Genomic DNA, 24,840 nt, shown 5'->3' with positions numbered 1-24,840 from the left:
GGGGTCTTTGGAAAAATGTGCAGATAGTTTTTGGTGTCACAATGACAGGGGGTACAAGGGCACTTTGAGTATTTAGTTCGGTAGGGGCCAAGGATGCTAAACATCTTGCAATGTGTATAATGGTCCCAAAGCACAAAGAATGGTTATGCCTAAAATGCCCATAATGTCCCTGTTGAGAAACAATAAATGACCATTAGGGTGGTCCAGGAGGCAGGGGATACGGGCTTTAACTAAGATGGGCAGTGAGAAAAAGCTTAAAGGAAAAAAAGAACAGTTTATTAGAGAGAGAGGGAGGGAGAGAGGAAGGGAGATGTGGAAAAAATAAAAGAAAAAAAATCCCAGGTATTTACAAAAATACAGGGGACTGACCTTGGGAGAGATTGTGGCCATGGGCACATCTAAGATTCTGTGAATTTACAAGGGAAGTTTTAACAAAACATGGACTTTCAAGTCAGACAGACAGGCATGCATTTGAATGACAGACATGTATTTGAATCAGGTCTTCCACACAGCAACTGCTGATGCCTCCAGCAAAATAACCGAACCCTCCAGCACCATATCCCTGTCACAGAGTGGCAGCTTCTAGTTGTGGCAGTTCTGATGAAGGGATAGTTGGAAGGCAGATAGGCAGGGACAGGCAGGGACAAGGAGCCCTGCCTTAAGAGCAAACCACCTTTAAAAGGATTTTACACCACCTTGGAAGGAGCCCTCCATTCTTTCCTGTGTGACAGATAGGGACAATAACCCGATCTGATGACAGGCGTAGGGAGGGTTAGTCAGATTAACAGCCTGCTAACAAGCTTATAAAAATCCCTCGACTGAGAAACTCAGGTCCCCTCCCTTTTGGGGAGCTTTGTACTATAAACCTTGCTTTGCTACCCACCACTCTGTCTACCTCTTCGTTCTTCTAAGTGGTGTGACCAAGAACCAGGGCACAGAAGGAGAAAAAATCCTTCCATGTTAGTGTGGTGGTAGCAATAGTTCCTACTAACCTAAAGTAGAAGGGTTTCTAGCCTGGGAAATTGAAGTAATGGTGGAACCACACATAGAAAAGGGGGGCAGTGTTCTCTGAGGGGATCTCATCTGGAGAAAATCTCAAGTTTCATTTTGGAAATATTGTTTGAGGCAACAGCCCTCTACTCAACTGGGAAATGATTCGGTGGAAGTGGGAAGGAAGGGGAATGGTATCAGCTTAAAGAAGAAGAGTCTGGAGTTCCCTTATAAAAGCATTAGCCAAATCAGTGAATGATAGGGTTTGAAGAGAAAAGGGCAGAAACACGAGGACCGAAGTGTAATGGAAGCCCACAGGAAGGGTCCTAAAAGGAGTTTTCCAGAAAGAAAGGTGAGAAAAAAATACCAGGTTTTATACAAACAGGGAAATAATAATTGGAGGTAAAAGTATTAGAAATGCTTGGTACTGTGCTAGCTGCTGCAGGCGCAGAGTACCTGGCTCTCAGGTCTAGGAGGGCAGACAGAGAAGCAAACAGATCACTGTGTTTGATAAACACTCTGACAAGAGGTGTGAGGAGAGAGCTCTCACGACACAAAACAAAGGCAGCATAAGCCACTCTGGGGGACCAGTGCAATCATCCTAGATAAGGACATCACAGAGAGCTCAGGGTGCGAGAGGGACACCCTGGGCAGAGCAAGAAGCACTTACCACAATGGGACAGGACCAGGTACAATAAGCAGGCCAGGGTTAGGGGATCAGTGGGAGCAGAAGCAGGGCAAGAAATGAAAGAAAGAAGTAAGTTGGAGCTAGTAAGAACATGAAAAGATGCTCCAAGTCAGTAAGCCATCTGGAAAATGCAAGTCAAAACCATCAGATACCACCTCATCCCCACTAGGACGGTAATAAAAATTAATAATAATCATAATAAAAAGACAATACCAAGTGCTGGCAAGGATATGGAAAAACTGGAACACACACTGCTGGTAGGAATGTAAAATCGTACAGCCACTTCGGAAAACAGTTATAGTTTGGCAGCTCCTCCAAAGCTTATAAACACAGTTATCACACTGCCCCAGGAACACCACCCAAAAGATGTGAAAACGTATGTCCCACAAAACTTGTACAAGACTCTTCACGGCAGCATTATTTGTAATAGTCAAAAAGTAGAAACAACAGAAACACCCATCAGCCGACGAGTGGATGAATGAGATATGCTATAGCTATGTGATGAACCGCTATTCACTGATGAAAAGGAACAAAGTACTATAAAAGCAGACCAGCGGCTGCAGGGCTGGGAGGCTTGGGAGGTGACTGCTAATGGGTACGGGGTTTCTTTTGATGAAAATGCTCTGAAATTATATGTGACCACAGTTATACAACTCTGTAAGTATATAAAAACCCACTGAATTATGTACTTGAAACAAGTGAATTTTATGGGATGTAATTTATCTCAAAGTTTAAAAAAAAAAAAAAGTAAGTAGGCCAAAAGTAAGTAGGCCAGTTATTAATAAGCAGATTATACACGCATTTGGGATAAACTGGCAGCCGACCCACCTAAAGAGGGGAACCTACTGTCTGAATAAAAACCAAACACTCTAGTAAAAAGGCAGAAGAAGTGTAGCTCTTAACTAATGCTCCCTGTGATTGTAAGGACAACTACCATGCAGTAAAATCATATCATCCAAATTGCCAAGAGTATCTACTGAATACACAACAATTGGAACAAATTTTGAAAAACTAAGTAACAATGACATTAGCAAATATTCTTATGAAAACATAAGATTTAATACAAGTCACAAATTCCAGAAGGATACTCACAAGGAGAAATTTCAGTTCTCTCTGAAGATGATTCAAAGGACCTCTGGGCTCTCCCGATTCCACTTTAATATTCTAAAAAGTTCCCAAAGTCAGTTTTCACTAGTAATCCCGTCCTCTCTGCATAATAGTCACAGTTACTTGCATTTCAAGCTCCCCACACATTAAAAAATATATTTCGTAAAGCACTAATGAACTGAATAAGTAGGGTAATACTGCATTTAGAACATCTTCCCCAGAGACACCATAGATCTCGTCCATCCCAAGACAGTAACCTAAACTCATGCCACCAACCCCTCTCTCTATACCATGATTGTGCCTACGTCAAACGACTGCTCTCCTCATACCCTCTCCTGCCCTTTCCCACTGAATTTCCAAAAGAAAGAGAGAGAAATGTAAATAAATACATCTTAAGACCCAATGCCAAACTCAGCATTACCACATACCCAAAATAACCACCCCTAGTAAATATGTTCAATAGACTCCTTCTAGCTAAACCAACGACGTGCTGTCTTAGCCAGAGGTCACAGTTTTAGGAGCTTTCTAAAACCTTAAAAGAAGTAGGGGGGGGCACAATTAACACTATCAGGCTTCTGTGTACAGAGTTTTCAAAAACATAGTTGAGATTCTACTATATATGCAATTCTGTATACTTTCCTTTTGTTTGCCTAACAATAAGCATTTTTATCATTAAAGACACTTTAAATCATGATATGTAAAGAATGTATAATATTTCATCAGGGAAATCTATGTTAAGCACTTCCCTATTGAACATTCAGGTTTGTTTTTAATATTTTGGAAACACAGTCATTATCACAGTGTGGAATATCTTTGCACATATATTCTCGCTACCAATTGATTAACTTCAGACAGATTCCTAGAAAAGTAAATATAAGATGAAAAGCCTTAATAGTATAATGGTTCTGGATGTGTTGCCAATATCTGCAATCTTTTAAGAATAGCAGAGAGGGACGCCTGGGTGGCTCAGTTGGTTGGGCGACTGCCTTCGGCTCAGGTCATGATCCTGGAGTCCCGGAATCGAGTCCCACATAGGGCTCCCAGCTCCACAGGGAGTCTGCTTCTCCTTCTGACCTTCTCCCCTCTCATGCTCTCTCTCACTGTCTCTCTCAAATAAATAAATAAAATCTTAAAAAAAAATTAAAATAAAAAAAAAGAATAGCAGAGATAAGTTACTTTGATTATTTCACTTGGGTCCCAACTCAAGAGACTTTATTGGGGTGCCTGGGTGGCTCAGTGGGTTAAGCCTCTGCCTTCGGCCCAGGTCACGATCTCAGGGTCCTAAGATTGAGTCCCGCATCCGGCTCTCTGCTCAGCAGAGGGCCTGCTTCCTCCTCTCTCTCTGCCTGCCTCTCTGCCTACTTGTGATCTCTCTGTCAAATAAATAAATAAAATCTTTTTTTAAAAAAAGAGAGAGACTTTATTAATCACTAGAAAATTCTTAAGTTACATAACTACCACCATGGGCAACTGACAGATGAGGTCACCCGGCCAAACCTCCACTGGCTGCCCCCCGTGAGACTTCAGGCGTAAGCTGGGCCTCTCAGAACCATCCAGGAGGCAGGGCTGGGACTGGAAGTATGCGGCACCAGCAACAAGCTAGTTAAAAGTCAATCCACACTGAATAAACTCAAAACAAAATACGGTTCACTCCTACCAGAGCTGCAGTTGAAGAAAGAGGAGGGATTTGAAGAATCTCATCAACGGGACTCCAGGAAATATCCAAAGTGATTGTAGTTTGTGACGCAGCAAGTGTGTCATCCAAGGCTGTGGACTTAAAGAGCTCATACTGGGCGAAGCCCCTGGCTGTTACCTGAAAAGAGCACACCAGCCACCATTAGCTACTCTTTGACACAGCCAGAGGCCCGTTGTCAAAACTACCTTGGTTCTTTTCCCAGCAGAAGAAAAAGTGCCACACTTTTCTCCCAAATGGAAAAATAAGACACTTCTTTTTCATCACAAAAAGTGGTTACAAGGCAAAGGCAGCATCTATTTTTAGTCATTAAATTAAGTGAAAATAAACACAAACATTTCGATACTAAAAAAAAACCCAAAAAACTAGTCATATTATGAGTGAAAAAACCCACTAAACTAGGTTAACAGGTCCACAACAGTTTGAAGAAACTAATGTCACAGAAGAAAGAAATACTTACAGTAGATAGATGATGTCTTTTCTTATGTGAACTTTTCAGGTCTTCAAGATTTACAGAGTAATTTTTATCAGCTATATGACATAAAAGAAAAACAATTTTAAAGGTACAATTCAAAATTATACTGTTAGAGTTGGAAAATGACAACCCCTCAAATTCTGAGGGCAGTGCAACTTCACACTAGTCATTGCTGAAATTATGTTTTAAATTCAGATGAAATGTTGACAAAGGAAGGAAAGTGGAACAAAGGTCAATACTGGAACCATGCCCCGTAGGGTTAATGAGGTTGAAACACAGCAGAAAATTTAAAGCTGGTTTTTCAGAGACCTGTTTCTCTCTCATCAGCTATTGCATCTTTTCGGACCCCACTAACGAATCCGCTAGCTGCCTGTGCAGAAGCCTGGACTCGAAGTCAACTGATACGACTCCAGCCTACGAACAAGCAAGGCTCTGCATCCCTTACCCGAGATAATGAGCCCAGACCCTGTCATCCAGTTTCCATGGGCTCAGGGATGCCCCTAGCTCCTGCTCCTTGTCCTAAGATAACTTCCTGGTGTCAGAGACAGAATCATGCCTTGTTCTGGTGTAAATCTCTATCCCCAAGTGATCATGGGATAGATGTTACCTATGTTTGCCCAATGCACAGGCTCCATCTTTCCTCATGAACAGTCACAAGCTTCCCCTGCCCTTTTCATCAATATGTATGCAAACTCAACCCCTCTGATCATAAACTTGCTCAGTCGGGAAGACAGATTTGGGAATATTCCCCTATCCTCTCTACGGGCTTCCTTTCTGATAATAAAACATTCTCTGCTTCAAACCCAGTGACTCATTAGAGATTTGGTTTACTGCATACTGGACACAAATCTGATGTCAGGGTTTAGTAAGAATGCTACTACCAAAAATATAATTAAACATCTACTATGAGATAGGAATTATGAGGTTATATTCCATTTTTTTAATCCTCTGATGAAAATTTCCAAAAATACACACATATAAACCAAATGAAACCCAAATAAAACTAACAAAGCCATAAACTCCTGTTCAGATTTTTGGAGCTCTGTTTCTGGAATACTTCCTATATGCCAAAAGTCACACATCAGAGTAGGTTCCTGGTGGCTGACAAGTTCCACTTCTTTCTTCACAATATGTTTTCAGTAAAAACCACAACACAGTAACAGTACCAATAAATAAATACACACACCCACAAAAGTAAGATGAGTGAGCTCTCACCTTTACAACTGACTGTATATAAGATAATTCCTGTAATGCTGTGATTTGTGGTGACGAGCTCAGCTCCGAGCCAACAGGTCCCTTCAGGATCTGAACTGTCACACCTTACCCACAGGGGAGGAAGGGCAGTAACCGGCTGATTAATCTTCAGGTGGGTCATATTAGGATTGTGAGCCATGGTGTAAAGTCCGATTAACTGCCTTGAAAACAAGAGTAGGAAGAACAAACTGTAAGTAGAGACTGTCCATCAACCAAGTTTTCATTTCCAAAGATATGATGAAGGGCACCTATGATTCTGACACTGATCCTACTTCTGGTCACCAAATAAGATTCTGTCCCCAACTCTAATGTGTGGGGTTTTTCTTCATACCAAGTAATTCTCTGACACCAGCTGGGTGTCCTACAAGTCAACTCAATTCTGACATCATCTACCCAGAGACAGCATCAGATGCCACAGGTTAAGGTCTTAGTCCTATAAGACGTCCCCCTCCCCACTGCCACCCACCTTCCGATGACAAATGCAGGTCCAGGTTGTCACCTGTGCTTCTGACTGGCCAGCTATAGTCCTCCTTGGGTTCAATTAATTTTCTAGGGCGACTTACAGAACTCAGAAAAACACTTTACTTACTAGATCACTGGTTTATTATGAAAGGATATAACTCAGGAACAGCCAGATGAAGAGATGCACAGAGCAAGGTATGGGGAAAGGGTGTGGAGCGCCCAGGCCCTCTCTTAGTGAGCCACTTTCCCCAAATCTCCACCTGTTCACCAACCCAGAGGCTCTCCAAATACTCTCCTTTTGGTTTTCTATGAAGCCCTAGTCACACAGGCATGAAATGACTAACCACCAGCCATTGGGGACTGAACTCAACCTCCAGGCCTTCTCCCCTCCCTGGAGGTAGGGGTTTGGCTGAATGTTCTAACCCTCTAATCACAGGGTTGGTACCCTGACAACCCCACCGCCCCAACCTCCAAGTTACGTAGGGGCTTTCCAAAAGCCACCTATTTTTTTTTAAGATTTATTTATTTTAGACAGAGAGAAAGCATGTTAGCAGGAGGGCAGGGGGGCGGGCAAAGGGAGAGGAAGAGAGAGAAAGAATCCTTAAGCAGAGTCCCTGCTGAGCAGGGAGCCTGATGCAGGGCTGGATCCCAGGACCTTGAGATTATGACCTGAGCAGAAAATTAGAGCTGACTGTTCAACTAACTGAGCCACCCAGGTGCCCCCAAAAGCTACCTCACTAACATAACAGAAAACACCTTCTTCTTTCTCCTCCTTTAGGAAACTCTAAGCGTTTTAGGAACTCTGTGCCAGGAACATTGGACAAAGACCAAATATGTTTCTAATTATAAATTCCAATACCCTATTATCCCAGAAACAAAAATCTGGAAATTAAGTGGCATACTACGTAAATATTTCACCCAGTGATGAAGTGGGAGAAGGGCACACCAGGCACACACCAGAAAGTGACGAGAATGTAGCTATCTACAAGCAGGGAGTCCAATAGGGTAGGGTAGAGGTTCAGTAGGAGTCAAAGTAGGCTGTGAGGTGAAGCAGAAGAAATAGGTATGATACGTTAATTATACCTCAATAAAGCTGGGGCAAAGGAAAAAAAGGAGCCAGTAAGTACATGAAAAGATGCATGATGTCATTAGTCACTGGAATACTTAAGGAAAACTGAATAGTCTGTGAATGAGATAAAAGTACTGTAACTGTTAAACTTCCAGATTTTGATCATTATTCTGTGGTTACATAAGAGAATATACTTGTTCTCAGAAAATGCATAGTGAAGTATTTAGAGGTAAAGGAGCACAGTATCTCCAACATTATCTCAATATTTCATTTAAAAAATGTGTGTGGGTGACAGGAGTATGTTATATAGGTGGCAGAGTGGGGGAGGACTATGAGGAGGAGGAGGAGGAATGAGAGAGAAGATGACAAAGCAGATTTGGCAACATGTAAATAACTGGCAAATCTGGGTCAAGGGTATACAGAAGTTCCTGTGCTATTCTTTCAACTTTTTTGTAAATTTGAAAGTGTATCATAACTAAAATTTACCAAAAAATGTAGCTGGAAATTTTCCAAAGAGATGAAAACTTCATTTATTACCAACAGATGTTCAACAAAGGAAGTTCTAAGGGAATTTGCTTCGGAAAGGAAATACAATAACCCCAAAAAGAAGGTCCCAAATGCAAGGCAAGGCAATGATAAGCATAGGGATAAATCCAAACAAGCACTGCATGGAGAAAACAACACCGATAAATAATGTTTATGTTGCAGGGGAAAAAAGAAAAAATGGTAAAACATGACTTAAAATCAAGAAGCCATAAAAGACTGATAAATTTAACTACAGAAAAATGTAAAAAGCTTCTACCTAGCAAAATAAACAAAAACCACCACAGGGAGTCACTTTGTGAGTATTATTATTAGAGTCCTTATCATCCGCTGTTATTATTTATATAACTTACATCCTCCAGAACTCCTTGACAGTAGTAACTTTGGTTGTGGAAGTGAGGGGGGCCAGCTTGGGAGCGAGGCACTCAGCTACACAGCAGGGAGGCAGGAAGCGAAGGTGGGCTGGTAGACGGAGCAGCAGGCTTTCTAACAGGGGCACTGCTGGCATCGGGGTGGGATAACTCCTCCTGCTTCCCCCCCCCACCCCCTGCTTGCCTCTCTGCCTACTTGTGATTTCTGTCAAATAAATAAAAATTAAAAAAAACACACACACACAATTAAGAAGCAAGAGCAAATGGTACGGGGGAGTGGAGAAAGGGCCCGGGACACAGTCTTCTTGGTCATGCTTCAGACACCTATGGGATATTCAAGTAAAGCCATCCCTGAAGATTTGGGTATCATGTCTAGGGAGAGGGTTAAGAAAGGAGGGAAGGACCTGGACTAGATACATATTGTTTTCCCCAATATTTCTAAGAACACTTTCATTTTTTAAAAAATTTTTTAAAAGATTTTATTTATTTGACAGAGAGAGAGATCACAAGTTGGCAGAGAGGCAGGTAGAGAGAGAGGGGGAAGCAGGCTCCCTGCTGAGCAGAGAGTCCGATGTGGGGCTCCATCCCAGGATCCCAAGATCATGACCTGAGCCGAAGGCAGAGGCTTAACCCACTGAGCCACCCAGGCGCCCCTAAGGACACTTTCATTTAAATCCGAGCTTCCAGCCCTCCACTTAGCCCAATGGTAAGAAAAACTTACCTTGCTCTCCCAACTGGTAAAGCAAGTGGTCCAACATTCTCCCCAGTAGAGAAATCAGAAATAGCCGTTTCTTCACATTGTGGTTCTTCAACATGACTTGTTTCTTCCTTGTCTAAAGGCTTAAAAAATATTTTTAAATTATTTAGTCAGGTAAAAGAACACTTACCAGCCAATTCTTCACTACGCTAGAACATAATGTACTGGTTTCCAAACCCTTAAACACAAATGACTGGGTGATGGCAAGAATCACAGCTACAAACCAGTCTGATACCACCAAATCTTGCCATCAGAAGCACTTCCGCTGTCCTGTAAAAAGATAATGATCTAAATTGCTACTGATAGAGGAAGCATCTGATGCCATTAGGAAAGGAAGTCTCCAGGGGCACCTGGGTGGCTCAGTGGGTTGAGTCTCTGCCTTCGGCTCGGGTCGTGATCTCAGGGTCCTGGGATTGAGCCCCGCATTGGGCTCTCTGCTCAGTGGGGAGCCTGCTTCCCCCTCTCTCTCTGTCTGCCTCTCTGCCTGCTTGTGGTCTCTGTCTGTCAAATGAATAAATAAAATCTTTAAAAAAAGAAAGAAAGCAAGCAAGCAAGAAAGAAAAGGAAGTCTCCAACATGTATAAATGATGAACCAAAGACAAAACACCAAGGGAAACCCCGTGGAAGACTCCTGATTTTTCACTCCCAGAACTCATTAAATCTACTCCTTTTAGGACTAGCAGCTCTCATTTGTGTTACAAGTCCTGAACCTATGTGTTTCTAATACTTCCATGTTTAAGTAGTTACATAATTCAGCCTTGAATAACAATAACAATAACCCCAAGAGTTAATATTTCCTGAGCATTACTATGTAACAACTACTATTCTAAGTTTTCTGTTACTTTTCATAAAAATCCTGAAATAGCTACTACTATTAACTCTTTTTTAAAAGATTTTATTTATTTATTTGGGGGGGCAGAAGGAGAGGAAGAGAGAGAATCTCAAGCAGGCTCATACTGAGCACAGAGCCCAAAGGGCTTGATCTCACAACCCAAAGATCATGACCCAAGTCAAAACTAAGAGTCAAATACTTAACCGACTGAGCCACCCAGATGCCCCATTAACAACTCTTTTTTTTTTTTTAAGATTTTATTTATTTATTTGACAGAGAGAGATCACAGGTAGGCAGAGAGGCAGGCAGAGAAGCAGGCTCCCCACTGAGCAGAGAGCCCAATGCGGGGCTCGATCCCAGGACCCTGGGATCACAACCCGAGCTGAAGGCAGAGGCTTTAACCCACTGAGCCACCCAGGCGCCCCCACAACTCTATTTTATAGATGGGAAAACTGAGGTAGCCAATGGCTAAATAACTTGCCTAGAATCACACCCAGTGAGTGGCAACAGCAACATTTGAATCTAGATAGTTTGACTTGACTTCAAAACTCTGGATCTTATCCATTAAGCTCTTCGGGCAGTAAATACTCTGCCCACTTAATAGGTATCAGACCTAGATATTTCCTCAACTTTGAATTTCTTTTGCAGGATCACAGATCTCAGTCCCTTCTAGGCCTGGCTTTCCAAAGAGGTCCTAGAACAAGTGGTACCCAAAATGTCATTTTTTCTTCTATTTAATACCCATCTACCTAAAATTCGTGCTTTAAGCTCTACTGATCTTTGCAGAGACAAAGGCCATTTTGACTGCTCCTCATCCAAAAATGCCAGGTCCCAGTGAATTGCAGGGATCTTCCCAAAACTGTGAGCTGCATCCTCACTAGAATCCTAACCCACATTCCTACATCCCCCTTGGCTCATCCTTATCTTTTCCTAGGTGACTCATCTTCACCTGAACATCTTAATTTTTTTTTTTGCTTTTGCTCTACATACTTTTTCCCTTCTCCCCATAAAAAAGTCTAAATTCAACCACATAACTCACCTATAATTATTTCCTAAGCATCTGTCCACTATAGATAAGCAGTAATAATACCCTTTCATTAACATAAAAGACAAAGTTGCCCCTTTTCCATAAAAGGAGCTTTTGTATGCATTCAAATGAAAAGCTCCCTGTTCCTTCACCAGATAGCATGAGGATCCTAAAGCATTAAACAGAGGAGTTCCTTCTAAAACCACCTCCACTTTCCCCTATTAGAGTCTGTTCCAATCTACTTCAGGAAACAATGTAGACAAAGGAATGGGTTCTGGCCCCAAAGCAACTGTGTAACCTGACGGCATTATCACCACTCAATAAAAATCATTATAATCACTCTGCCAAAATACCATAATTAAAACACTAAGGTTTCAAGCTGGAATTATAAGGTGATGCAAAAGATAAGACGTTTTCTGTTACATTTCACAAACAAAAATTCAAGTAGAACTTCGTGAGTCATAGCTACTTATGCTGTGCTGTTCAATACGACAGTCACTGGCCACACGCAGCCCCTGAGTACTGGAAATGGGGCCAGACCAAATGAAAATGTTAAGTGTAAATACGCATCAGATTTTGAAGATGCAGCATGGGGGAAAAAACTTAAAATATCTCATTAATGATTTTTACATTAACTGTGCTTTGAAATGGTATTATCATATTTATGAGACTAAATAAAAAGCATTATTAAACCTAATTTCAGACAACCCCATGCCTTGGTATTTACTGTAAAGAAAAAACATGTTTATGCAAAAAAATGTGTACAAAAATGATTACAGCAGCTCTACTCATGATCACTGGAGACAGAAAAAAGCCCAAATGTCATTCAGAGGGTGACTAGATAAATAAATCATGGTCCATCCATACCACAGAATCTACTCAGCAACTACAAGAAATGAACAACTGATAGGCATAAAACTTGGATGAATCTCAAAGGTATTATGCAGAGTGAAAGAAGCCAGACTCGAAAGGTTACACACCATGTGAGTCCATTCACGACTTTCTTAAAAAGATAAAACTACACCAAGGGAGAAGAGATCAGTGGTTGCCAGGGGATTTTCAAGGGCTAGCATGACAGAGCTGTTTGGGGTGATGGAACTGTTTTGTGCCCTGATTGTGGTGGTGATTACCAGAGTCTATACATGTGCCAAGATTCAAAGAAGTGGACAACAAAAGAAAAAAGTCAATTTTACTGTATAATTAATTTCACTTTTTAAGAAAAATCAGGCTACTATAAAATTTTAAATTACCTATACAGTTCTCATTATATTTCTATTGGACACCATTGTATCTACTTCTGAAAGAATTAGAATCCACTTTCCTAGTACGCTGATAAAAAAAAGTGCACATTTGAGATCATTCGCAAGTTGAATTTGGCTACTAGGAATTAAACACAGAAGTGCCTGGCTGGCTCAGTTGGTGGAGCATGCGACTCTTGATCTCTGGGTCGAGCCCCACATTGATGATAGAGATTACTTAAAAATAAAATCTTATATAAAAAAGAAAAAAAAAGAATTAAACAAGTGCAAAGCCCAAGCACTACTTACCAATTTCTCCATGATGAATACTAGGCCATTTTCATTTAGAATATTTTTCAAAGGATTCAGTTGGCCTTTGCTGATCAACTGCACTTGAATATCAGCCTATTAAAAATAGATAATGTCAAGCAATGTTATATATACACACATACCTATTAGTACAAATACTTAAACACTTAAAGCCTAGTTTTACGCAAGTGGCCGAAAAAGAGAATTTGAACAAGACATAATGTTCTAAAGAGAAGATTGCATTTATTCCTTGCCGTGTTTTTTCATGTTTAGACAAACCTAGCTCTATTCACCTCTACACATGCTTCAAGGCCTCCCTGAAGTGCATCCCGATTATAGAGCCTTCTTTTGATTAGGATCACACAGACTTCCTCTTCCATGACTCATACTGTATTTACTATATTGTACCATGTAATTAGCAGTTTATAAATATGATCTTTTCTTCTGATTGTACTATGGAACTTAGGACTTTTATCGATCTCTAGGAACTGTATATTTTTTCACTCCAATTGCAAACATGTTTATTGCAGAAAAGTCTGAAAATACAAAGCTAAGTCAGTTTTTAAAAATACACATATAATTCAATTAGCCAGGATAATCACTAGTCACTAGCATGGTTGGCACCTATTTTATCAGATCTTTTCCCAGATGCATAAATAAATCTCCTGAAGTAGAAATGTATTCAGTATTTAGATATCTAGATAAGATTTTGCTTAATAAAAATATGACATCTGTATCATACACTTCTTTCCATCTATTAAGTGTTCTTTGGCTCTACCATCGTATAACTAATCTCATTTTGTTCAGCATTTGGATACTTTTAAGTTACCTGCTGCAATAAACAATAATAGACCTCCTTGAATTACTTTCTTAAGATGAATACTTAGAATCACACCGACTTTGTCAAATTGCCTTGCAAATATGCTGCCCCCACATATTTGCATTCCCATCACTTATGGCAACACAGAGTATTTTCACTGTTTATTTTTACCATCTCACAGCAAAAAATAGTGTCTTGTTTGTTACTGCTTTTTTTCAAATTTATTTGATTGTTAATGAAGGTGAGCAGTCTCTCAAAGGCTTATCATTGACAAATAACTCTCATTACTTGAATCTGTTTCATTTCTCAGTTTGGATCTTAAAGCATATAGATACCAAGTTCAGAAAGCAAAGGATGCTGTATTATTCTAATCTACTAGGTTCTTGAGTTTCAAGTACTGTTGTGGATTGAATATGTCCCCAAAAGATACGGTGAAGTCCTAACCCCTGGTTCCTCTGAATGTGACCGTTAGAAAAAGGGTCTTGGCAAATGTAATCAAGTTAAGGATTAACTTGGATTGTTGGGGGGCTGGGGCTACTTCCAATGACTGATGTACTTATAAGGAGGGAAAGATTTACGGACATAGACACACAGAGAATGCAATCTAGTAACAGTGGCAGAAATAGAGTGATGTGTCTACAAAGCAAGAAACTCCAAGGATTGTAGGAAACCACCAGAAACTTAGAAGAGCCGAGGAAGGATCCTTTCCCAGAGCCTTCAATAGCAGTGTGGCCTTCCTGACACCTCCATTTCAGAGTCCTAGTCTCCAGAATTGCAACAGAATAAATTTTTGATGTTTTAAGCATACCAATTTGTGGTTACAGCAGCCCTAGGGAACTAATATATTTATTAAGCAAGAATTCCAATGAGGAAGGATTAATACATTTACCTAGATATACTTAATTCCTGTGTTTGTTTAGTGAAAAGTCCAACAGTAAGAAATAACTCTACTTGTAATTTTCTTTCTGGGCTTATTTACTTATTTATGTCTTTTGTTTATTCTTCTATTACAGTTATCACTTTTCTTTGATTTTTAAGAATTTTTTAATGTATTTTATATATATGATATTAACCTTTATCTTATATGACTATTTCTCTACAGCTTATTTGTCTTTTAGCATATAATTACTTTTAGTTCACTGGTTATTTTATAGGTTAAACCTTACAGGGACTTTAGCTATGAAATACTTGGCACATATTAGATGCTTAATAAATAAAGGAATATTTATAGCAGCTTTATTTGTAACTATGAAAAACTGAAAACAATTCATGTGTCCACCAGCTGGTAAGTAGATATGCATCACACATCCATATGATGGGATACTATCCAACAATAAAAAGGAATGAACTACTGATCCACACAAAACAGATAAATCTCAAATGTACAACATTCCTTGACAGAAGCGAAAAGACTACATACTGCGTAATTTTATTTATATGACCCAAAGACTACATACTGCGTGATTTTATTTATATGACATCCTGGAAAAGGACAGAGACAGAGGGCTGATTATAAAGGTACATGATATTTTTGGAGGTGCCAGAAATGTTCTAGATATTGATCTCAGGGCTGGTTATATGACTGAATGCATTTGTAAAAACTCATAGAACTGTACTCTAAAAGGGTGGGATTTACTCTAAATTAACTTCAATGAACCCAACTTTTAAAGAAGCAGAATGTTAGGATTACTGAGTTGTGTTTAAAAACGAAATAAATTGTTCATACCTCATAGATAAATGGACCTTTATGGACTCCTTTCTTTTCTTCATCAAACTCCCTGAAATGAAGAACTACACGTGAAAAACAGAGCTACGGTATTCTGACATCTAAATTCAGTAGTCATCACTTTATCTCTGCATGACACCAGTGAGAAAAGCAAAGTGCAAAGTAGTCATGGCAGCCCTAAGGCATGGTTGGGAAGAGGGAAAAAAGCAGGAAAAGAATATGAGAAGGGACTCCTGGGTGGCTCAGTCAGTTAAGCTGCCTTTGGATCTGGTCATGATCTCAGGGTCCTGGGATTGAGTCCCACATCGGGCTCTCTGCTCAGCGAGGAGTCTACTTCTCCCTCTGCCTGCCACTGCTCCTGCTTGTGCCCCCCCCCAACAAATAAAGTAATAAAATCTTTAAAAAAAAAAAAAGAGTATGAGAAAAAAGAGATGTGGTAGAAACTAATAGACTGCTGCCCACAACTGGGCACAGTGGCTTCTCAGAGGGAGGAGGAAATCAGGTTACCTACCTGTACTCTCTTATCTTGTAAAACACATCATCAGTTACTATTGAAATGTAATTTACCATGTAACTCAAAGGAAGTAAAAATCACGGGATTCTGATCTGCACTGAATCAGTGGGTAACCACAGAAAAGTTGTTTAGGGTTCCCAGCCCTAGATTTCTATGGTTAAAATTGAAACATCTATCTTCCCTCTATTTTTATGAGCTGTCACTAAAAACTTAGTATACTAATTTGATAAGCACAAAACTCAGATATAATAATTATGTTTCATTCAAGAAAGTTCTAAAATAGTCATCCCAAAGCATGTGAACAATAAACCATTAAACATACCAAAATGCACATCAGCCTGACCTACACTCTGAAAGAGACACAATCTTTAGAGACCTAAAGAAGCCCAATGGAATTGTTTCAGGATACCATTTGTTATTTGATCTACTCTGACTTACTGAAATAAAAACAGGAGAGCTAGGCCTGTGAATGATTCACTTTTGCCATTTTGGACAAGACAGTGATTTATTTTTAAAGATATCTGTCCTTTGTGTATAACTGAGGGATGTTATTCAACCAATTATTCAACAATCATGTATGTTATAGGCAGGCACTCTTTCTAGATGTCCAGGATATACAACAAAAACATAGTCCCTGGTTCATAGTCTTGATTGAAGTCCAAAGAGCCAACAGCTAGAATACATGGTGATGGGTGCTCCAACAGAGGTGAGTGGAGGGTGCTGTGTTGGCACAATGGAAGACATGTTGCTATACCAGTAGAAATTCATCCTGAAAGCCAAGAGGAGCTCACTAAAAAATTTTATTTTATTTTAAAGATTTTATTTGAGAGAGAGAGAGACAGCGTGAAAGTGAGCACGAGGTGAGAGGGGCAGAGGCAGAGAGAGAAGCAGCAGGGAGCCCTACATGGGGCTTGATCCCAGGACCCCGAGATCAGGACCTGAGCCGAAGGCAGACACTTAACTGACTGAGCCACCCAGACACCCCACTAAAATGTTTTAAATAGGAAATACCTTTCTGATCATGAGATGGGGGGCATGACCTTGGAGGCCAGAAAAATAGCTGTGAGTAAGTTACAATGGCCTGAACAAAAAAGCAGTAGAGATAGAGAGGGGACAAGTGCAGGAGGTGACTTATTAGATGGGATGGGGCAGGGGAGGGGGGAGGGCGGAGAGGTGCTTGAAAAGAGAAGTGAAAACCTTGGATTTGGAACTCTTAGTTCAGAGAAGGGATTCAGGAGCAGAGTGTCATTGTTGGGAAAAGATGAATTCAGTTTCGCAGATAGAGGTCTCGTGGAAATTTCCAGTAGGCAGCTGGATGCAAAGGCATTGTGAAGGACTCAAGAGAAGTAAAAGAGACTTTTATGCTTCCAAGTAGAGAAAAAGACTAAGCTTCATGAATCATGAATCATGAATCAACTTGGAGCTATAAAGGGTCCAAATAAAACTGTATCAATGGGTAACTGGTTACATAAACATAAGACAGGCATAGAATGAAACATTACACAGCAGTTAAAAACAATGAACTAGAGCTATAGGGTTTCACACTGAAAGCCATCCAAGACATTATTGAAGAACCTAGTGCTCTGTCTATAATGTTCAAAAAATTGGCAAGCATTACTACGTTTTTTTTTTAAAGATTTTATTTATTTATTTGACAGTGAGAGAGAGAGAGAGTACACACGCACAAGCAGGAAGGAGTGGCAGGCAGAAGGAGAGGGAGAGGCAGGCTCCCCTGAGGGGGTGGATCCCAGGACCCTGGGATGGTGACCTGAGCCAAAGGCAGATGCTTAACGGACTAAGCCACCCAGGAACCACATTATTTTTGTAGGAAAGGAAAAAAGCAATAAAAATAAATAATGAAAAATTATGGCATTTAGAAAATAAAGGCTTAGATTACATCAGTGCTTCTCAAATGTGGTGTGAGGCCAGCAGGAGGTTTCACCTGGAATTTGTCAGAATTCTTTGGCCCCACCCAGACTTACTAAATCAGAAAGCCTGGAGATGGGGTCCAGCAATCTTGCGTTTGGACAACGCTCCAGGTGATTGACGCAAGCTCAAATTTGAGACCTGCTGGATTAGTTTTAAAGTTGGATGCAGAACTAGATGGAATCCCCTTTTGTACTAGCAATTCACTTTAAGAATACTCTTAAAGCACAGTGAAATAAAGGTACTTAAACAACAACAACAACACACCATTACGTTATTATTACAACGGCAGCACGAAGAGTTATTCTGAATAGACACTACGTTTCACTCCAGAAAGGCTTTAAACAGATGAAGGAGGCCAACATCTATTTTTCCATCTCCTGAGAGGTGTCGCCAGCATATCCTAAGTTCCGTGCCTTACCGGCATGAATAAAGCGCCTCTTGAAAAACTTGTCACCTCCCACCCCGATTGATAACGTACAATTGTTTTCTTCTATAGGAGACTACAAGTGAGCCCCCATAGGGCCAACCCCACAACGGAGCAGATAACCGGCCTTTCCCCAATTCCCAGACCCCAGGAAAGCTGCCTTAGTCTGTAACTTAGGCGCTCCTGAGAACTGACAAGGCGCTTCTCCCCAAAGCAGGGAAAGAGGCTGGGGGCGAAGACCGAAAAACACGCCGAGGGAGAAGTGTTGCCCTCGCACCCTAGGCAACAGCACGGGCTACAACTCACTGCAGGAGACGAGAGTAAAACTCCTCGGCCGCTCGGTTTATTCGGGACCACATCACGCCCCACTTTGACTGCAGATGCGAGCCCGCCAAACTGAACTGCGCGCCGGGAGCTGACGTCCGGGGTCATGACCCTCTCGCCGGGACTACGTTTACACCCCACCCGCGCCCGCCAGGCCCGGTTTGCCCACAAAGTTAATCTTTTGTTTTAGAGGACACAGCGGTGTTTTCCATCCCCGCAGTTTTCCATTCTCTAAAGAAAAAGTTAAAATAAATTCCAGTGGTTGAAAGGGAAAGGACACCTCTTCTCGCGAGAGTTGCCACGCCTCCTTACGGATTATTCCGCGAAAAGGAGTCCCTTGTTTCTAAGCGCTTTTCTTGGCTTTGAAAGTCAGTAGATACCGTAATTTGATACATATAAAGAAATAATACTCTATTTTTTATTTTTATAGAGTGGAAGACTGATATTTTGTGTCTCTGGATTCGTTCTGAGGCGGGGCATATTGGCGGACGAGTGGAAGGTTACATATAGAGCGGAAGTGGTAGGTACTTCCTTTTCCTATAGGAGCCGCCGGGTTGAGAGGAGCGTGGCCTTCTCCTCTCCCCGCGATGGTGAGTGGAAGCTCTCTCTGGTGGGCTTTTCCCTGCTCTCGGGTCCCGGCGGGAATGGGTTGGGGGCTTGGGGCATAAAATCTTAAGGAGAGAAAGCGAGGAAAAGGAGACGAGGATCAAAGGCATCTTGTTTGTGGCTCGAAGTTGAGTAGGGCGGCTTTATGGCAGCCATTTTAGAGGCAACGTGGGCGTCACAGCGCAGGGCGACTCCAGATCGCTCTCAGGTGCAGAGGAATCTTTGGGATTCTAGCTTTCCTTGGATCGTAGAAGGCATGGGTTCTACTGACAATTCGGAAGTTCTTGGGGCCTAAGGCTAAATCGGAGTGAAAATCACTTTTGGGCCTTGAATTTTCACGGGTGGTTCAGTAAGGACTATTCCTGTGTTTCGAGATAGATTTTTTTGAAAGACTTGCATATCCACTTTCTTTTTAATTCTTGTCTGTGTTCATCTAAGAATAGCCTCTACAAAAGCTTCCCGACCCTCTTACTTTAAAAATTGTTCCGTTTGGTGCACCTTAAATCTTCGAATTCTTAGTTCATAGTACAACTGTCACATGCACTGCATTCCACAAATAATGTGTAGTGTTTTGTGCCATGGAGAGTTCAGTGAAAAAAAGGGACAAAAAACACTTGTGATGCTTGGATCATAATTTGAATAGAATAACACCTAAATACTTGTTGGTCATAATTGTTGGGAACATGGGGAATGGGAGTGGAGGCAGTAGTTGGGCCTTAAAGTGATCAGAGAAACTTTCCAAAAAGTGGTCTGAAGGAGTGTGAGGAAGCATGCTGAGCCTCTTTAGGATGAAGACAGCTACTTCTGAGGCAGAAGGGGTATGGCCCTGAGTGTAGGGACAGTGATGTCTGGAAAAGATTATGGGAGATGAGGTCCAGCAGATCACGTAAGCTATTCTCAGAACTTCAGAAGGTTTATTTTAAGGTGGTACATCTTTGGAAAGGTTGAGCAAAAAGTAATACGACCAGTTATTTTTGCTGGTAAGTTTCGTGTGATGTGTTTGGGATGAAGGGGGCCAGGGACATAAATTTTGAGTAGAGCTGTGGTGGACTAGATTTGTTGACACATGATAAATATTCAGAATGTGGCATTAAATAGCATTTGCAAACCTTCCAGTATGCTTTTGATCATTTTGTACGGTCTGGGTTGGAAGATGAATGGTAAATTTTGTGGTAGATTTTGAGGTTCTAAATGTCTTTTAAGTGTAAGAATTTATTGAAGTTAATAAACCCTGATGTGTTAGCAACAGCCTTGGTTTCGGCTCTGAGTGTTGTCTACCAGCCCAAATACAAATCTCTTCTGTAATTCAGTCTTTAAAGGTATTGTTGATAGGGGAAAATAGTGTCTCTGACATCATCTGTCAACATAAATATCTTTTTCTTTTTCCCAGGCGTGTGCTCGCCCATTGATATCTGTGTACTCGGAAAAGGGGGAATCATCTGGCAAAAATGTTACTCTGCCTGCTGTGTTCAAGGCTCCCATTCGACCGGATATTGTGAACTTTGTTCACACCAACTTGCGCAAAAACAACAGACAGCCATATGCTGTCAGTGAATTAGCAGGTATGGATTTTTTAAGAGTTGATGTCTTAAGACCTGCTTAACAGCAGTGATGAAATTCCACTCCATTGGTCCGTGTTTCTGAATCAACATGATTTTCCTGGATGTTCTGATGCTGTTGCTATCATGCATGATAGTCTTAGATTGGTAATGGTTGAGTAGCTAAAACTTGTATTGTTTCCCAATTTCAGGTCATCAAACCAGTGCTGAGTCTTGGGGTACTGGCAGAGCTGTGGCTCGAATTCCCAGAGTTCGAGGCGGTGGGACTCACCGTTCTGGCCAGGGTGCCTTTGGAAATGTATCCTTTATTTCACTCTGGATTGGTCAGCCCTTGTGGAATTTATCAGACATGACCTGGTTAATTCATATGAGCAGTTTTTGAAAATTTTTTCAGCGTACTAATAGTGTTCAAGTTAAACCTTGCCCTCGGCAGATAGAGGCTTGGCGTGAGGAAGTTCTGCTTGCAATGATGTCGTAATTTGCGTCTTACTCTGTTCTCAGCGACAGTTGCCTGCTGTCAGTAAGCTGGTTCAGAAGGGTGACGAAAATTCTTACTGAGCAAGACATAAGTCTTTAATTCCTTAAATTCTTAGAAATGTGATTCTTAACTGGGAAAATAGATGTGTCGTGGGGGCCGCATGTTTGCACCCACCAAAACCTGGCGCCGTTGGCATCGCAGAGTGAACACGACACAGAAGCGATATGCCATCTGCTCTGCCCTGGCTGCCTCGGCCTTACCAGCGCTGGTCATGTCTAAAGGTTTGTATATTTTGTATTACAGAAATGGTACAAAATACTGGTTTGTTTGTTTTTTTCCCCTCTCTCCACCTAACCCATTTTATTCATGCTAATAATTGTATGGATTCTATTCATCCCAGAGTCCCTATATTAAATAATAGTTCTGACTACTTTGATCTATAGTAAGTCATCGGTGAATACTGTGTAATAACTGGTGAACTAAATGGAATGTAGTGATTTCATGTATTAGAAAACTTTTCCGCTCAAACTTCATCATGTCCCTATTCTATTTTAAATGGTCAAAATGATGAGATTCCACTTAATTGGTCCGTGTTTCTGAAACACATGATATTTGTGGAAGTTCTGATTTGGCACATTGTATGCTATTTTGCTTTCGTGGAGTATCTGAAATGTTTGATTTTTTCAAAATGTTCAGGGTAATCAGATATTTGTTGGTATTCATTGGCATTGTCAGGTCATCGTATAGAGGAAGTTCCTGAACTTCCTTTGGTGGTTGAAGATAAAGTTGAAGGCTACAAGAAGACCAAGGAGGCTGTTTTGCTTCTTAAAAAACTTAAAGCCTGGAATGATATCAAAAAGGTAGGCTTAATGAACAAATTTCTATTTTGGTGGTCCTCGATACAAATCTGTTGTCAGATTTTTAAATTTCAGAAGGTGTCTGGAGGACAGTGTAACTTCAGTGGATAGGAGAAAAGGACTCTAAAACCTTATAACTTGGGTTTTGAATCTCGATTGCCATTTGCTGCTGTGTGTTAACTTTGGGCAGTTCGTTGTGGCTCCTTTTCATCATCTGTAAAGTGGAGTTTAACTTTGAAGTTCAATTGCAGGGTTCGTATCTTAATCTAAAAACTAAATGTTCTCACTTTTTAGGTCTATGCCTCTCAGCGAATGAGAGCTGGCAAGGGCAAAATGAGAAACCGTCGTCGTATCCAGCGCAGGGGACCCTGCATCATCTACAATGAAGACAATGGTATCATCAAGGCCTTCAGAAACATTCCTGGTAATTGTACTGCTTACTTCAATTGCCCATATGATGCAAGCTTTCTCAGCTTTTATTATGATGAGATTCCACTTTATGGTCCGTGTTTCTGAAACACATGATTATGTGGAACTTCTGATTCTCAGCTGAATAAGTACACCAATGATGGTTGAAAATGCCTAATTGGTGACATAATTTTCAGGTACCTTGTGTAACACATAAGTCATAAACATGATTTGTATTTCTTGTATTTAAAATACAGGCTCCCTAACTCTGTTTTCCCTTCAAAAGGAATTACTTTACTTAATGTAAGCAAACTGAACATTTTGAAACTTGCTCCTGGTGGGCATGTGGGACGTTTCTGCATTTGGACTGAAAGTGCTTTCCGCAAGTTAGACGATCTGTATGGCACTTGGCGTAAGGCTGCCTCCCTCAAGAGTAACTACAAGTGAGTGTTCTTCGTGGTCATATGTTGAACACAGATGTTCATGCTGTGAATGTTTACATTCAGAATTGGTTTGCATGTTTTCTAAATAACAGATGTGTGGCCACCTTTATGTTCAGATTCAGTATTGTGAAATGATGAGATACTCTGAACAGCGGTAGTGTAAAAGAAATTCTGAGGGAACTCTGAGAAATAGGAATTGAGCATCTTACTGTTCAGCACTTTTTTCTTTTCAGCCTTCCCATGCATAAGATGCTTAATACAGACCTTAGCAGAATCTTGAAAAGTCCAGAGATCCAAAGAGCCCTCCGAGCACCACGGTAAAGTTTTTGATACCTACTGTTGCTAAAGCCTCATATGCATACTATTGGCTACTTCAGAAATGTGGGTAATGTGAGTAAGATACTAATGGTCCTTTTTTAACAGCAAGAAGATTCATCGCAGGGTCCTAAAGAAGAATCCACTGAAGAACCTGAGAATCATGTTGAAGCTAAACCCCTATGCAAAGACCATGCGCCGGAACACCATTCTTCGCCAGGCCAAGAATGTGAGTGAGAGTTTGGTTTTTGATGATAGGTTAACTTTTTTTGAGAGATAGGATTCTTAGGTTTTTGTCTTAATTTGTTGCAGCACAAACTCCGGATGGATAAGGCAGCGGCAGCCTTAGAAGCCAAATCAGATGAGAAGGGAGTTCCAGGCAAGAAGCCTGTGGTAGGGAAGAAAGGAAAGAAGGCTGTTAGTGTGAAGAAGCAGAAGAAACCTGTGGTGGGGAAAAAGGCTGCAGCTACCAAGAAACCAGCAGCTGATAAGAAGCCTGCAGAAAAGAAACCCACTGCAGAGAAGCCTGCTGCCTAAAAACTTAACGTTTATTCATAAAAGTCAAGTAATTTTGGACAGCTAATTTTGAATAAAGACATGATCAAAGCCATTGAGAAGCAAGACTTGTTGGATGTGTTTGTGAATCTTGTTTAGAATTTTGTTTGTTCCCTCATAATTCAGGCCTCTTGTTTTCCATTTTAGAGTCTGGTGTAAAACAGGGCCTTGCCTTTACAGTTCATGCCATTGAATGGGAAGAAGAATGCTGATAAATCCAGATTAAAAAATCAATTTGTAATGTTTTGAGATGCAGGTGGTTAAGACTTCTCAAATGTGCAGAAGCTGTTAGAAGATTTAGCACTCCTCCAGGCACCTGGGTGCCTTAGTGGGTTGAGCACCATTCTTGGTTTTGGGTCAAGTCAAGAGCTTATGGGTCATGGGGTCAAGCCCATGTCAGTCTCCCAAGTTAAGTGAGTAGTCTGCTTGGGATTCTCTCCCTCTTCCTTCACGTGCTCACTCTATAAAATCTTTTTAAAAAGATATCACTCCTCCCTCCAAAACCAAAAAGTACATCTTGGGAAACAGGTAAAATTACATAAGAGGTGTTTTTTCTCAGTACCACAAGAGGGCAGAATCTATGTATTTGGAGGCACTGCAATAAGAAATTGATGGTTCCTCCACAAAGGTTCCTATTAACCTGCTGTGATAGAGTACAGTTATAGAGGAAATGGCTACCCTCAGTATTTTGACCCATAGTACAGTGTCAGAAGCATTTTCCAGAACTACTTGGGTTTTTGCAGTTTTAGTGAAGGGATGGATATGTTGAGTATATCGCAGAGAAGTGTGTCCAAAAGGACATTGTGGGGGGGCCGGGGGGAGCCTGGGTGGCTCTGGGTTAAAGCCTCTGCCTTCGGCTCAGGTCATGATCCCAGAGTTCTGGGATGGATCCCCACATCGGGCTCTGCTCAGCAGGAGGCCTGCTTCCTTCTCTCTCTGCCTGCCTCTCTGCCTACTTGTGATCTCTGTCAAATAAAATTTTTTTTAAAAAGACGGTTTTTTCCTACCCTGTTTTGTCAGCGTATCTTAACCACCTTAAGGGTTGACCTGTCCTGACCTATGTTTTC

At 41.0% G+C, this 24,840-nt stretch overlaps 2 protein-coding genes across 2 annotated transcripts in view; one reads left to right on the top strand and one right to left on the bottom strand.

Moving 5' to 3' along the window:
- ZWILCH (zwilch kinetochore protein) overlaps positions 1–18,625 on the bottom strand; it is a 37,792-nt gene extending 19,167 nt beyond the window's left edge. Inside the window, exons 1-8 of the mRNA XM_080808941.1 lie at positions 18,535–18,625; positions 15,362–15,413; positions 12,816–12,911; positions 9,374–9,492; positions 6,169–6,368; positions 4,939–5,009; positions 4,443–4,598; positions 2,771–2,842 (exon numbers count right to left, since the gene is read on the bottom strand). Of these exons, the coding sequence (XP_080665067.1) occupies positions 2,771–2,842; positions 4,443–4,598; positions 4,939–5,009; positions 6,169–6,368; positions 9,374–9,492; positions 12,816–12,911; positions 15,362–15,413; positions 18,535–18,587 (819 nt within the window). The 5' untranslated portion in view covers positions 18,588–18,625. The remainder of the gene's footprint in view (positions 1–2,770; positions 2,843–4,442; positions 4,599–4,938; positions 5,010–6,168; positions 6,369–9,373; positions 9,493–12,815; positions 12,912–15,361; positions 15,414–18,534) is intronic.
- A 460-nt stretch (positions 18,626–19,085) lies between these two features.
- Positions 19,086–23,841, top strand: RPL4 (ribosomal protein L4). The gene is made up of 10 exons (XM_080809573.1): positions 19,086–19,142; positions 20,549–20,720; positions 20,909–21,015; positions 21,338–21,476; positions 21,931–22,055; positions 22,347–22,476; positions 22,747–22,903; positions 23,137–23,220; positions 23,327–23,447; positions 23,531–23,841. The coding sequence occupies exons 1-10, from the start codon at positions 19,140–19,142 to the stop codon at positions 23,753–23,755; spliced, it is 1,263 nt and encodes a 420-aa protein (XP_080665699.1). The 5' UTR covers positions 19,086–19,139; the 3' UTR covers positions 23,756–23,841.
- The last annotated feature ends 999 nt before the right edge of the window (positions 23,842–24,840 follow it).

Source organism: Martes martes (genome assembly GCF_963455335.1).
Source record: "Martes martes genome assembly, chromosome: 7".
Lineage (NCBI taxonomy): Eukaryota > Metazoa > Chordata > Mammalia > Carnivora > Mustelidae > Martes > Martes martes.
The sequence above is the reverse complement of the archived record's forward strand: the minus strand, read 5'-3'. Positions and strand labels throughout refer to the sequence as shown.

Coding starts and splice junctions, on each gene's coding strand:
- RPL4 (XM_080809573.1), top strand. Junction 21,016..21,337: donor GCCAGGGTGCCTTTGGAAAT/GTATCCTTTATT, acceptor CTGGGAAAATAG/ATGTGTCGTGGGGGCCGCAT. Junction 23,221..23,326: donor AGAGCCCTCCGAGCACCACG/GTAAAGTTTTTG, acceptor CTTTTTTAACAG/CAAGAAGATTCATCGCAGGG.